A 15,132-nucleotide genomic window follows, 5' to 3' on the forward strand; every position below is an offset into this window, starting at 1 on the left:
TTGTTCTTCTCCAGCGTAATCACAGGACAAAAGGCAAGAACTGATGGCTAAATTAAGAAGAGTCTCATTAGATATGTGCTGATGAGGAGTTCTATCAAAGACCAAGATGTGAATATTGCGGAAGTTTAGTTGAAGTGCTGACCACACTTAAAGGATGTAGCTGCCAGCTATCTTTCTGTCTTCTGTCCTTAGTTAAAAATACTCAATTCTTTTAAGTGGAACTAAGGGAAGAAGGAGCAGAAGAAAAGCAAAAAAAAAAAAAAAAAAGTTTCTGAAACCTAGGTTTCCAAAGACACAAGCTTTCATAAAAGATCACAATAGCTAATAAGCAGAGGTTTCACAGATAAAAACTGACAACAATGACTTATACCATTTATTAAATTAGAAAAAATAAAGGAGGGGCACTATTTAGTAAGGTAAGGACAGTAAACTTTCATATACAAATGAAAGTGTTGGAGAAGTGTAAATTATTATTACTACCCTTTTGGCAATAAATTATAAAATACACCTACCATTTCATCCAACAACATTATTGCTGGGAAATGACCCTGTAGACATGCTCAATGACACGCATTAAAAGCACGCACCAGGGTTTTACTATTGCAGCCTTGTTTATAATAGGCATGTAAAACGGATGCAACTAAAGGGTATCTCACAGAAAATTTTTAACCTAAATTATGTACATGCATACAATGGAAAACTGTTAAAATAAGGTAGGTACATAAGTACTGATATGGAAATATATATACATAATATATTTAATGAGCAAAATATACATTATAGAACATTGTTCACAGTGTGATCCCAATGTTGCAAAAAATAATTGTGTGTTTCAGAATAAACAAACATGTAACTATGATTATCTCTACAAGGTACGATTACAGAGGATCTAGTTTCATAAATTATATTCACTTTGCCTAACTTTTCTTTTTAGCACTTCACATTTTATATTTATAATGTGAAACACAAAGATTTTTATGTTTAAAATTTGAGAGACATACTACTTCTTTCCCTCAAATGTGAATATAAAACACTAATAAAATAAGATAAAAGTATTTTATTACTTTTGAAAAAAAATAACAATGAAGAATACAAAATATAATCAAAATCAAGGTGTTTAACAGTTTCCAGAATTTTTTAAGTTGTAAGAGACCAGGGATTCTGATTGATGTTGTTCACAAGAGTCAGTAGCCATTTATTGAAACTGTACATAATTAATTGTCAATTATTACAATTAATTCTAATTTGAAATGAGTGCAGCTCATTATATTCTGTTTTGCTATTATTCAGAAATTTTGTATAATTGTGTGTCTGCTTTTTATATGATTTGCCATCACTGTAGTGCATTTATCTACTTGGAGGTTGAGATTTCTTAATAGCAAGGGCAGAAAGCCCAAAATGTTACAATGTCTAAACAGGTGAAAAAAAAATCGACAGAAAATCTATCAAGAAAAATAAAAATAATGCACTGAAATATTTGGATTAAGTGTTCGTAGCTACACTTCCACCTTGGTTTTTATATTCATGTTTTCCTTTCAAATTGCTATAATTTGTTATTTTTATAGCAATAGAGATTTTTTTTTTAAAGATTTTATTTATTTATTTGACAGAGAGAGAGACAGCCAGCGAGAGAGGGAACACAACCAGGGGGAGTGGGAGAGGAAGAAGCAGGCTCCCAGCAGAGGAGCCTGATGTGGGACTCGATCCCATAACACCAGGATCACGCCCTGAGCCGAAGGCAGATACTTAACCGCTGTGCCACCCAGGCACCCCAGCAATAGAGATTTTTAAGAAAGATAGGAACATGAAACTTTACTCTTCATTTTTTTAATCAGAACCCATCAAGTATCCTATGAAGTAAATATCCAGATCAATTTCCATAACTCACAATTAATTAAAGTTTAAATCTTCATAAATATCCAATAATGAAGTTCTTAGATACTCTGTATGCCAAGGCATCACTTTCTGTTGGGCTACATAAATTACTGTAGTTTTTTTAAAACTGTATTTTTGACTGGCAACAGCTAGATGGTAAATATTAGACACAGAAAGACTAGAAGTTAACTAAATGAGCTTCTTTTTAATTGTTTTTGGAAAAAGAGAAACTTATCAATGAAAATATTACTCATGACAGAAAGGAGGAGAAAGTGGGTGAGCATAAAGGGAAAGACGCCGATGGAGAGATGGGTAAAGTTAATTCCCATGAGGCAGTTAGCTCAGGACCTGACATGTAAATGGTCAGAAGATGTTAACTATTATTATTATGTGCAAATACACTGTATAGTACATTGATAGGTTAGAGTAAATCTTTTGTAAGAATAAACAGTAACTTCAGAATGGTGGAAAATAAGTATTATTAAGGCCATGAAAGAGTTGGAAAATGTAGTTGAATGACATCATTTTTCAGGTACACTGTAGAACTACAGAGACTCATGTGAACTACAGGAAACTGAAATTTAGGTCTATGAACTTATTTGCCTGTCATTATATAGCATGAGGATTATCACGATAAAGCCACCTCACGATATCATTAATAAAAATCAGAATTTAAATTCTTTGCTCAATTGCTTAACAAGTCGTTAAGAGCAAAGACACATAAATACACATACAGAATACAATAATTATTTTTGTCTGTCAATTTGCATGTCATTATCAAAAGAAACAGTATATTAATAACTCTATAGTATACATAGTACAAATAATGATAATAGGTGAATGTATAATTGCATTATATTTAAAAGATAATACATTTATTATATACACCTTCATATAAAGATAATGTATTATAGGTAAATAATATTCTTATGTTCTGTTTAGATAATGTGTTCATATAAAAATTCATATTAAGTCCAGTTAGGTTAATTATGTAGTATAAGTGAAAAATGGGTTCTTATTAAAGTCTCAGGAAGACAGGATTAGACAAAGTATACCTCATAGGTTGGGGATCCATTTATATACAGACTTCTGACAGAAAAAGGTCACTAGTATTGCTTCCAGCATAGGGAGTACTGTAAGTACGAAGTGTGTAAGATTAAAAAAAAATCTTGGAGGTTGTAAGCAGCAGAAAAATATGGAAGTATGATATAATCAAGACCATCATTGCTCTAGATATTGTAGAAAACCCATTTGTTTTAATTAGCCCTAAGAATCCTCAAAAGGAGAATGTGTACAACCAATAAAAGTGATTTATTGGCAACAGATTCTGAAAATGTCCTTTACATATAGACTCGCATCAAAACATTACTACATTTGCAGGGCACCTATTAAGCATCCGACTCTTGATTTTGGCTCAGCTCATGATCCCTAGGTTGTGAGATCAAGCTCCCCATCACTTTACCAGGTTTATTGATGGATGTTACATTAAAATGATCAAGGAAAATACAGTGCAGGATACTCTGTAGTATCCACTGAAAAAATGTTTAAAGCAGGCTCCTTGCTCTTGGCTGGTTAGGCCCAATAAGCTGAATTACATACTCTAACAAGTGTATGGCAATTGGCAATAAATAAGGCTATAGATGGCATATATGCTTTTGGGGTTGCCCGTGATTTTGGTATGCTCTGGAAACAGAGGGTTTCCAACATCCTCTGGACAATCCACAAAAACAAAACTTATATGTTAAAACTGTCTGATACCATTCTCTTACCCTTTGGGTTAGCTATTAAAAAATTCAAGCTCAATCCAAACTTGATATCCCTGAAGCTATAAGGGCAATCATGCTGACCAGGCCACCAAAAATGTGGCACTTCAAACCTCTGATTCACAAACGTCCATCTGTATGACCTGCATTCCCTTAACCCTAAATTAATAACATAATAAGACTGAGGATGTAAGGGGGAAATGGATGAAATGAGGCTCCTAGAAGGACTTCTCCGAGACAACCTTTGGGTAGGACCAAATAACAAACCTGTACTACCAAACAGAAACCCAAGAGCTCTATTTAAATTTATCCATGACATGACACATTGGAGCACACATAAAATGGTCCAAAGGGCACAACAGTACTAGTAGAAGCCAACTCCAACTGTTGCCCAACAAATATTTCAAAAATGTACGATTTGCCCCTTGCACAATCCTGCAAAACCATATCTCACTGCCTTAGGTCAATTTCCTCTTCCCAACAGGCCTTCTGACATCTGGCAAATTGATTCCATCAGCTTCCCCCATTTACCAAATGTAAATATTTATTGGTAATGATCTGTATGTTTTCTCACTGGATCAAGACATTTCCTTGCAGGCAAGCAACAGCTAAAGCAGTGGTCAAAAACCTATTAGGAAAAAATCACTCCTAATTGGAGTATTCCTCAACAGCTACACAGTTATCAAAGAACCCATTTTCCTAGTCAAATTGTCCAAGAGATCTGCAAAATTTAATCCATCTTTTAATATTTTCATTGCACCTATCATCTTCAATCCTCAAGATTAGTTAAACACACTAATGGCATAATCCAAACTCAATTGGCCAAACTAACTACTGCCTTTGGTCTACCCTGGCCCAAAGCATTGCCTCTTGTCCTTTTAAAATCTAAAATCTACCCATACTGGCAAGGCTCAATTGTCTCCATTCAAAATCATCACTGGGTATTCTATGAAACTAATTGAGGGTCACTTGCCCTCCACTTTGTTACAAGAATTCTCCAGCACCGTAAGGGACTTGTGCAGAATATATATGAAAAGGCCAAACTTGTTAAAGATTCACTTTACAGAATGCTCCTTGGAGACAAAGAAAATACTCATGACCTTAAGCCTGGCGATCTAGTATACTTGAAGAGATATCAACTTTAAGATTCTTTACAGCCAAAATAGAAAGGACCTGATCAGGTATTGCTAAACAACTCATGTGTAGCAAAGCTACAAGGGGCTGACTCACGGATTCACATTTCTCATTTAAAAAGGGCTCCAAATCCTAAAAATGATTGGAGAGTCACTCCAATTTCAGAGGATATCCCAAGATCCAGAATTTAAGCAGACAATATCCAATGAAACAGCTGATACCCAAAATCCAGGCCCAAGCCAGAACACTACTTTTACTTTAATTCTTATTTTTTTCCCCTTTTTTCCCATTTTTACCATGATTCTATTTCACCCACCCCAGACTGGTGAGGTCATTTATGACCTTTGGCCGCCTCCTTGGTTTGAGGTTTTTTTTTTTTTTTTAAAGATTTTATTTATTCATTTGACAGAGAGAGACAGCAGCAAGAGAGGGAACACAAGCAGGGGGAGTGGGAGAGGAAGAAGCAGCTCCCAGCGGAAGAGCTTGACCTGGGGGTCATCCCAGAACTCCAGGATCACGCCCTGAGCCGAAGGCAGACGCTTAATGACTGAGCCACCCAGGCGCCCCTCCTTGGTTTGACTTCTTAAAGGCAGACTTCCTTAATGACCCTTAGGCTTTAGTAAGACTTGACACCCTATGGTCCCTACCCTTTGTTCTCAACTCCTATACAAATTCAAGATGAAAAGCCAGTTAACAATACCTTTATTACTACCTTCTATCAAAGATGGAACCCCCTCTGATTGGAATACTAACTCCATTGTCAAGCTGTCCCAAACCACCGACCAGGGGATTCCCCTAAAAAATTGCTGGGTATGTCAAAACCCACGTGACATTTCAACCAAATACAAAATACTCCCTCTTAACTCCCCTCAGTTCAATAAGATTGCCCCACAGATTAAGATCATTAAGATCATGCACAATGCCCCGGTCAAATCCAATTGCTCCTCCCCACTCCCTCAAAGGTGCCCTAACCCCATTTGCTTTAACCTCCTTTCCTTGTTTTGAAGTTACTCCTGTGCACAATTTCTCTTTTCATCAGATATGTCCACCTGAGACCTAGTCTGGTTTCTACAGTGTAAATCTCACTTTTGCATTAACTGATCACTATCATCTATCCAGCTGTAATTCTAGTTCATCCACATACCCTAATGCTACTGCCCTCTGCCAGGTCATCAAGAACAGAAGACAAATGATGAAACTTACTACCAATGCTTAGGTCCAGTGATTTCCTGGAGAAAGATATATAGAAAGTCCCATCAAAGGAATATTTGTGTAAGAGGTTTTGCTATGATCAAACTAATCCCAAATTCTATCCTTTAAAAAAAAAAAAAAAAGACTTATTTATTTGAGAGAGAGAGAGAGAGTGGGGGGAGGGGCAGAGGGAGAGAGAGACTCTTAAGTAGGCTCCACGCCCAGCACAGAGCCCAATATGGAGCTCTATCTCAGGACTCTGAGACCAGGGCCAGAGGTAAAACCAAGAGTTGAACGCTTAAGGAACTGAGCCACCCAGGTGCCCCCCAGATTCTATCCTTACTGTGATCTCAATAAACCTTATGTTGCAGGACCCCTATCTTCCCTCTGTACCAACTCTTCCTTTCCCATCATCAATAGCATCACTCTGAATGATAAGACAAGAGCAACTGAATCTTGGTGTGCTTCTGAAGTATATATATATTTATCAGTAGCAGCCCTCTTAATTATGTTTCCTACATGGGCAACCCTTAAGGAAGAGTAACTAACCAAACCTTAGTCTTCAAATGCATTTAACAATTCCTGGGTCACTCACTGTACAATGCACCCTAGGATTCATGTAACCCAATTGGTCTATCCTACCCACAAGGTCCACTGCCTCTCACAGAACCCAAAGGGCTTAAGGTATAATAATTGTTAGAACTGGTCTGGCCATAGGCATGTTGGCCCCTTGGGGAAGATTTGCTTATCATAAAGCCACCCTGTGTAATCTAACAAATGTTCTGGAGGAATTATCCTGCAATACTGCTTCAGCCCTACAAAAATTACAATTATCCTTGGACTCCCTTGCATCAGTAGTTCTAGACAATCAAATAACATTCAACTACTGGCTGGTAGAATAAGGGGGTGTCTGTGCTCTTGCTAATATCTCTTGTTGCATCTGGATAAATACTTCCTCCAAAGTGGAATTAGAAATTAAAAAAAAAAATTCATACAGGCCTCTTGGCTTCACAATATCAACAATCCCACCGTCAATGAAATTTGGAATCACATTAAAAGTTATCTACCATCATCTAATCCCTTTAGTTGGTCACCCAAAAAATAGGAAACATTCTTCAATCTGGACTACAATACTGTATGATACTATTAAGTATCTGATTGAGCATCTGATTGCTATACAAAATACTTTTTGCTTATTTCCAGAAGTGCCTCTCTTTCTCCTCTTGCGCTCCCAGCTAACTATGAAGACTGAAGCTTCTGTGTCTACTGCTCCGACCCCATGCCTTTAAGGTCCCTATGAAGGACGGGAAGGGCCACAAGCAGCAGCCTAGCACCTGGGCAACAAGGGACTCACCATAATGAGTTTCCCCCACCAAAACTGATCATGGTGATGTTTCATACACCAATGATCAGAAAGAAGAAATGAGGGGCGCCTGGGTGGCACAGCAGTTAAGCGTCTGCCTTCGGCTCAGGGCGTGATCCCGGCGTTATGGGATCGAGCCCCACATCAGGCTCTTCTGCTATGAGCCTGCTTCTTCCTCTCCCACTCCCTCTGCTTGTGTTCCCTCTCTCACTGGCTGTCTCTATCTCTGTCGAATAAATAAATAAATAAAATCTTTAAAAAAAAAAAAAGGAAAGAAAGAAGAAATGAAAAGGAGCAAAGGACAGTTGACAATTCTGACTCCATCTTGCAACTGCCACCGTTTTGTGGAGTTCAATGAAGAACAGCCACTTCCTGGAATCATGATAATCATCTTGAGGTTTAGACACCTGGAAAATTGCCCCCGACCCACAATACTGAGCAAAAGAGGTCAACTAATCACTGAGCAAATCATACCAACTGAAATTTCTCCTTTGCTGTGGTTTTAAGTTTTAAAAACACCATCTCCTGTCACCCTTTTTGGACAAGCACATCGACTGAGTTGGGTTGTTCTCCCCAGTTTGTACCCCTAAATAAAGATTTGTCTCCTTTTTCCTCGCTCATAGGCTCACTCCTGAAGTTTTTCTTGAACAGCAAACATTTTTTCTACTTTAGTACGTTTTCCTTTATCCTTATTGAAACAACCACTGTAGCTTCCGTGTCCGTGTAGCCACGTGGCAGGTTGCAAGATGTCCATATGTAGCATTGATTCTCCATTTAAGCAAGTATCATTTTGGGGTTCGTTTTTGTTTCCTTAACTAAGGGCAAGCTCTCTGTTTTTTGGTAAACTATCTTGGTTCCTTTAGCCTCCTCATTCTTTCATCCCTTTCTTCCACCTCATGACATTCTACCAGTGAACTGATATTGGAAAAAAAATTGCTAAATTAGGAAGAGGTTTACATGAGCGTTGTCTCTGGCTGCTATTATTTGTCATGAAATTACTAACCATTTACGTACAATTTCAAATTTATGTCTCACCATTTTTGTATATTGTAAATACAGGTAATAGCACATAAATTGGAATATGCGGACATTTTAGAGGGTATAGTAATGAATGACTGTTTTCAATTTCTGGGGACACTTGGTTATGAAAAAACAGGGAAAACTAGGTTAAAAATAAAAATTTTCAAAATTGAAAAAAAAACCCAAACCTCCCTATTTACTTGGGAGTAAGAATTCAAAATGTATTACCAAAACAGGCTCTGTCTGGACTCTGGAAAATTTCAAGAATGGTTACAACAACCAAGTGTTTTCTGAAATATATTCCTGCCTAGAAGCATAGGAAGCAACAGTATGACTATACACCATCCATTTCTGCATGATGCTTTTATGACAAGATACATTCTTTAACATTCTGGAGCTCAAGTATACATTTACAACAAGCCCTCAAGCTTTTCTCCTATTTTAAGATAATGAAAAGTGCATATAAAAAGTCCCATATGTTAGGCAACTGAAAATATTCTCCAAAACTGCACAGAATAGCTTTATCTGCAGCTATTATTAACACAATAAAGTCTTTTCTCTTGGTTAAAGAAAAGTTGTGATTTTCCCCAAAAGTAATAGCTCTTTGTGTTTATCCCCTTAAGTCTGTAACAAAAGTGCAAAAGGTGTGCCATCAAACTATAATACAGTTGATCATTTCAGCTGCCCATTACCTAGTGGTCGCACTTGCTACACACATTAAAAGAAATGTTTAAGCAAGGAAACTATTTCAGAGAATGACTTACCCTCCTTTAATATAATCGAGGAATGAAACTTCTGTTTCTACCAAAAAAGAGAGCAAGGTTACCTGAAAAGTAAAAGAAAAACAAGGTAGAATTATCTACCAGTACTTAATTACAACCCCAGATGGACTTTATTCTAAGTATTAGAGAAGAACTCATATTTCATATTGAGAGGAACATCACATTTTGAAAATCAATAACAATATTACTCTTTATTAAAATCTGCCAGGACTGATTGTTCTTACATTTAACATGATCCAAATGAAAGGGGCCCAAAAAATTAACTACCTCCTTTCTATGACCAGTTTACTTCCTTTGAAGACTAGAATGAAAATTGTCTACAAGGACACTGTGTTACTTCACATTTTAGATAAAAGGAAAGATGAAAGGAGCTAAAAAATGGTTAAAACTAAAAAATCAGAATCAGTGAGTTAAGCCTTTTAAGAGGAAATGTTTGTTTTTCTCATGGTCCTGTAATGAGGCTATCTAATATTTTAAGTGTCTTGCAGTACAGAAATCTTCAAAAGGAAGCTTGGAGAGAACTTAGATTTTGCTTTTCCTAAGAAAATTTAATCTCACAATAAAATCTTCAGTATATCATAGAAGAAATGTCACGGAGATGAAAAGTACAGCATGGGTAATACAGTCAAGGCATCTGGTCACTGTACTGATTGTGGTGAACGCAGAGTAATGTACGAAATTGTTAAATCAATATGTTGTACCCTTGAAACTGTAACATTGTGTGTTAGTTACACTTCAATTAAAAAAAAAAAAAGGTACACCTGAATCCCCCAAAAAAGGAATAGGACAATTTTAAGATTTTTCACGATTTCAAGATACTTTCATCTTTGTACCTTCCTGTACTGATTTTAGCCCAGCATCCTACAAGGGTGTAAATTTTAACACACTATGAACAAGTACTTTCTCATGCCCTGAGATTTAATAGGTGAGTGAGTCCTATAAAGAGTACAGTATTTCTTACTAACACCTAAACGTTTTCATACCTACTCGATTCTCTCCAGTGTGATTCCACTGAATGAGGATTTCATAAGAAAACTTCAGCTTCCGTCAGAGCCCATACGGTCCTGAGGACAACCTGCAGAAGCGGGTGACTACTTTCTATAGGGTAGTCTCCATTACAACCATCCCCACAGCACGCTCCATTTTCTAGTACACTCCTTCATACTAAAATCCTGAGTGAAAGAGCCTAGTCTCTCGTTCTAGTCTGTGTAAATGTTATACATTTTTTATCCGTTTATTTGACTCCTCAGTGAGTAACATAAAATTTGACTTACTGTTCCCGAATTAGTATATTTTTTCTTTTTTCCTTTCTTTTTGGGATTCACCACCTTGAAAAGCAGATAAAACAATTAACACTGTGTTAGGTTTTATATGGAAATTTTTACAAAATGTGTAGTTCAAACTGCTGCCTTCACTCCTGATGTATTCATTCATTTATAAATGCCTTTAGTATGACTCCTGGACAGTCCTTCAGCCAAAACCTCTCTACAAAATGTACTGGTGACCATCTTCTTTGTGTGTGTGTATGTGTGTGTGACCATCTTTATAAAAAATATATTTTTTCAATAATATTTTTCTCAATCACTTTATGCATTGATTACCCTCATTCATCTGTATCTTCTTGATGTAAGAGAGACTTTTAACATCCTAGGTCCTAAATAATAATGATTGCTCTGTAGTGAACTATAAATCGCCAAAGAAAAGTATAGCCAAGAGACATAACTTTTTTATTAGGTTAAAAACACTAACATAGCAAATCACCCAAATATGTGCATACATAGGGCTCTGTTACTCTATTGCTGTCAGGGGTAGTAATTTCCACCAGATACTGAGGCTATGTACTAATTGGTAAAGCTCTGGCCTGTAGATGTAAGATTTAATCTTTGACCATTTATTCCATGAGGCAATATTACTGCACTCCTATATTGTACAAGACACTGAAGAATATAGGGAATGTAAAGATGAGTAAGACCTGTGTATCTAATAGAATAAATAAAACACCTAAGTGTCTAGAGAAAATCCTTCAGCACATCCCAATTCAAAATACCAAGGAAGCATTTTGATAGGCAAAGAAAGTTAAAAGAATTTATGGCAAGTATTATTTGAACTAAACTTTATTAATTTAAACTAAGGCTATAATAAAAAGGGATAAACATAATCATCTAGAAAGAGGAAAAAGTAATTGGCCCAAGGTGGCTGGAGCAGAGAGCAAATACATATTACTGAAATGAAGCCGAAGGACCGCAGGTACGTCAAACCAGCAGCAGACACTCCTGTCTGCCTGCCTAGAGATCCTGAAAGCTGTTTGCAAGCTTAGAGATTCCACAAGGGCTCTGTACTCTGCTCCAGCCCCCTCACAGATGCAGTCAACCAACAGTCCTACGGGGCCAGGGTCCCAGAAGGAAACAATCCTGCCTGCAATCGTGTAAATCCTAAAAGGGCCCAATACTTAGTTTCAGCTCCTTCCAGCTGTAGTTTGTGAACAGTCCTGCTGACACAAGGACAAATCAAGAGATACTCTTGTCTATACCTCAGGAGATCACGAAATATCCTTCTATTTATTTAGTCCCAGCCCCTCGGACCATGGTCAGGAAGCGATCTAGCCCACCCAAGGGACCGAGTGGGGGACATGCCCATCTGCGCCTCCAGAGCCAGTACAGACCAAAGTCTTAACTATGGTACCTGAAACAGCCATGGGACTCAGGGGCTGACCCTCTTAGGTATGATCCAGAGCCTAACCTGCCTACTTAGGGACCCACCCAGTGATCAGAGGGAAGTCCTCCAAGAGACCTGGCAGGAGCTACACACATCCTTACACTTAGTAAGAGGCCATCTGACTGAGGACCCAAATGTGCCCCCTGAAAAGGAACTGTGGCTCAGTGCTGCCCTCCTGAATAAAGTGCTGGAGCCAGTCTCACCCACCCAGGGGCCAGACAGAATCCATGCCCGCTCCAGCGCTGGTAACAAGCACCCCAACCATGGATGCTACTACAGACCCACCAGCCTTAAAAGCAGCTCCAATCCAGCAGGACTGCAGCTCTGCAGCTAATCCCATCAGCTCAGGAACTGACAGGAGCATGTCTTTATCTGCCAAAACCAGTCTACAAAGCTGGAGGGGGGTTTTTAAAAACTCAGGTATAGTGCTGGAGATCTAGAAGCCCAAGGGTAGGCCGAGAAAGCAGGCATCTATGCGAGGACAACCTGTCTTATATTACTTTCATTGTCTGTGTAGAGCCTTAATATTCCTTCCTTGGAAGACCCAGATAGAAAAACTGATCCATTACTCCATCTTTGTCCTTGCCGAGGAAGTCTGATCTGTAAAAATCTCATACTCTACTAAGTAAAATACTATACGTAGCTCTTGTCAAGACATACCAAACATATTTCATGTGTTTGTCTCCCATTAGACATGGAATTTATTTATTTATTTTTTTTTTTGAGAGAAGGAGAGAATCTTAAGTAGGTTCCACGCCTAATGCAGAGTGCAATGCAGGGCTCGATCTCACAACCCTGAGATCATGATCTGAGCTGACATCAAAAGTCAGACACTTAACCAACTGAGCCACCCAGGTACCTGTAGACACTGAAATATTTAATCATCTCTGTATCCCTAAGGCCTTAACGGAGAATGTGGAATGTAAAAGCCATGTAATAAATATTTTATTTCTAAATGAATGAATGGAATGCTACTGCTTTAGCTTAGGAAGAAGACGCTAGAAGAAGGAAATTTTTCCACTCCTAACTTAAAAGAGGTCAATGTTAGTGTCAACCTGGTCATTATTACCATTATTGACTGATACTGAGATATTATCTTTTGCTATTGATGTTCGTTAAATAAAAAAATTAAAGAGAATGTACAGATGACATAGCTCAAGTATTAACAGTGCCAGAACACACCATGTGCTCAATACATATGTGATAGTTAACTGGCAAGGTAGGCTTAAGGCAGAAAGAGCTACTGTGCTTGCTTTAATAACTTGGATTTCTTTAATGACTGAATTATACTTTGTCATTCCCTTCAGTCTTCGACTAAACAACAGTGAAGGTGCTCAAACATACTAAGCAGACCATAATTCACTTTATAACACCAATTTGACATAATGAAAATGCATATTTTTCTCTTTTTATTAAAACGGTGTTGGGGAGGAGGTTGGTAGGAAGGCAAAACATAAGGGTGAGGTTTATGGAAAAAATGTTTAAAAAATAATAAAAAGTTTCATAGGCAAGAATTTTTAAATTTTTCAAAATAGCGTTAAAAGATCATGGGCCTTGAAGAGAATATCATTCAGTCTCAGAAACAAGTCTGTTCAATAAGTTTAAAGATTCTTACATATATTGGTAGTTGGTTAACCTTTGCCAATTACCCTTTGCAAAATCTATACTTTTAAAGCATAGATTTACTTATTCCAGAGGAAAATAATAAAATAAAATTTCTCTTACCTCATATACGTTGAATTGTGATTGTCCTCTGGAAAGTTCCCTATAGCTTGTGGTAAATTCTCCAATGAAATCATGACTAAATTTAAGAGGAAAAATATATAGTATTAGCTTTCATAACATTTGTCAATTATACTTTAAAGTTTTGTACCAATGTATAGTTTAATCACAAAAAAATGCTTAAATTACTATGAGCATAACTTAGTAATTTATATTTTAAGAGACTTATACATAACTTCATTGTTTGTTAACCCCAAATTATGTACACTCAAAAGTTATATTTTGTTAATATTCAAATAATATTTAATTTATCCCATCAATATTGATATTTCAAACAGATATTTTAGTTTTAATAACTCATATCTCAAAAACATTTCATCGTCTATGCTACCAAAATGATTAACAATTTATCAGGATGAAAGTTTAAGACACTCAAAAACTTATTACTTGTATCAATAATTACAAATACAAAGTATAAAATTCTTCAAACTTTCTTATGACCAAGATGTAATAGGACATTTTTTTTTACGAGTATCCCATGTTAACATGGGTAAGAGTCCCCAAGCTTTATTTTTAATAATAAGAGCTTAAAAGTACATTGTTAATACCAACATGGTTATTCTGAGTTTCTTCACCTTAAAGCAATCATCATTGCCTTCTCAGAAAGCAGACCTTCCACAGGTGCCTTCTCAGTTTAGATGTGGAGGGAGAAGGATTGAGTAAGCATGCATTAGTTCTCACTATAAAATCCTTGTCAGTGTGATTACTGAAGCTTACCTAAGGAAGCTTACAGAGAAAGAAGATAAAAAGATTGTAGGAACTAAAGTGGTAAACACACCATAAGGGATGTCACTGCTATTTACATCACAGAATTTAAGGTTGGCCCATTCCCTTTGCAAATGCAAGGTGTTCATTATCATTAAATATATGTATTTCCCCAACCCCCAGGTAGGTTTAATGCTTAGTTGTGAAGACCTGATGACCAGACACAAGCAACAAACAAGTTGCTATATAGCCAGCCAAAATATTGATTTCTAAAGATGGAATTTGGAAGAAAAAACAAGCTCCCATTAATTTCAGTAGAGATTTTGCAGTAAGAAATGTTTTTATTACATTATTTAAAACACAGCTCATTTAGATTTCCAGCCTTATTCTCCGTTATCTCAAAGATCTTGTACATACATCATAGTATTCTAACTGGGACAGCCCTCTTTACACCAGTATTACCTTTACCTCTTCCAGATTTAACTTCCAGAAGCAGATCTACACACGTGAAAATGTGAAAGGAAAGGGGACTGAAAACAGTGGTAAATATATTTGTATTAATGAACCCAATCCCCTAGGACTCACTCATTTTAGTTACATGGGGGAAATTACAAAATAGTACTTTAGCACTACACATTTCTAATAAGTGAAATAATTGTATTTGACCTTCAGAAGCCCAAGCTCATAATCATGGCATCTTTCACTGCAATCTTAAAAACTGAGTTAAGGAGATTATGTTTAGAATCTATCCTCCTCCACTGTTGTGTGTGTTTCAAGTATCTTAAGTAACAGTCATGGAAAT

At 36.9% G+C, this 15,132-nt stretch overlaps 1 protein-coding gene across 1 annotated transcript in view; it reads right to left on the reverse strand.

The window, feature by feature from the left end:
* Positions 1 to 15,132, reverse strand: part of CPNE8 (copine 8) — a 210,098-nt gene that overhangs the window by 51,527 nt on the left and 143,439 nt on the right. Inside the window, exons 11-13 of the mRNA XM_008704450.2 lie at positions 13,569 to 13,644; positions 10,403 to 10,456; positions 9,111 to 9,172 (exon numbers count right to left, since the gene is read on the reverse strand). Coding sequence (XP_008702672.1) covers positions 9,111 to 9,172; positions 10,403 to 10,456; positions 13,569 to 13,644 — 192 coding nt within the window. The remainder of the gene's footprint in view (positions 1 to 9,110; positions 9,173 to 10,402; positions 10,457 to 13,568; positions 13,645 to 15,132) is intronic.

Source organism: Ursus maritimus, unplaced genomic scaffold (assembly GCF_017311325.1).
Source record: "Ursus maritimus isolate PB19 unplaced genomic scaffold, ASM1731132v1 scaffold_26, whole genome shotgun sequence".
Classification (NCBI taxonomy): Eukaryota; Metazoa; Chordata; class Mammalia; order Carnivora; family Ursidae; genus Ursus; species Ursus maritimus.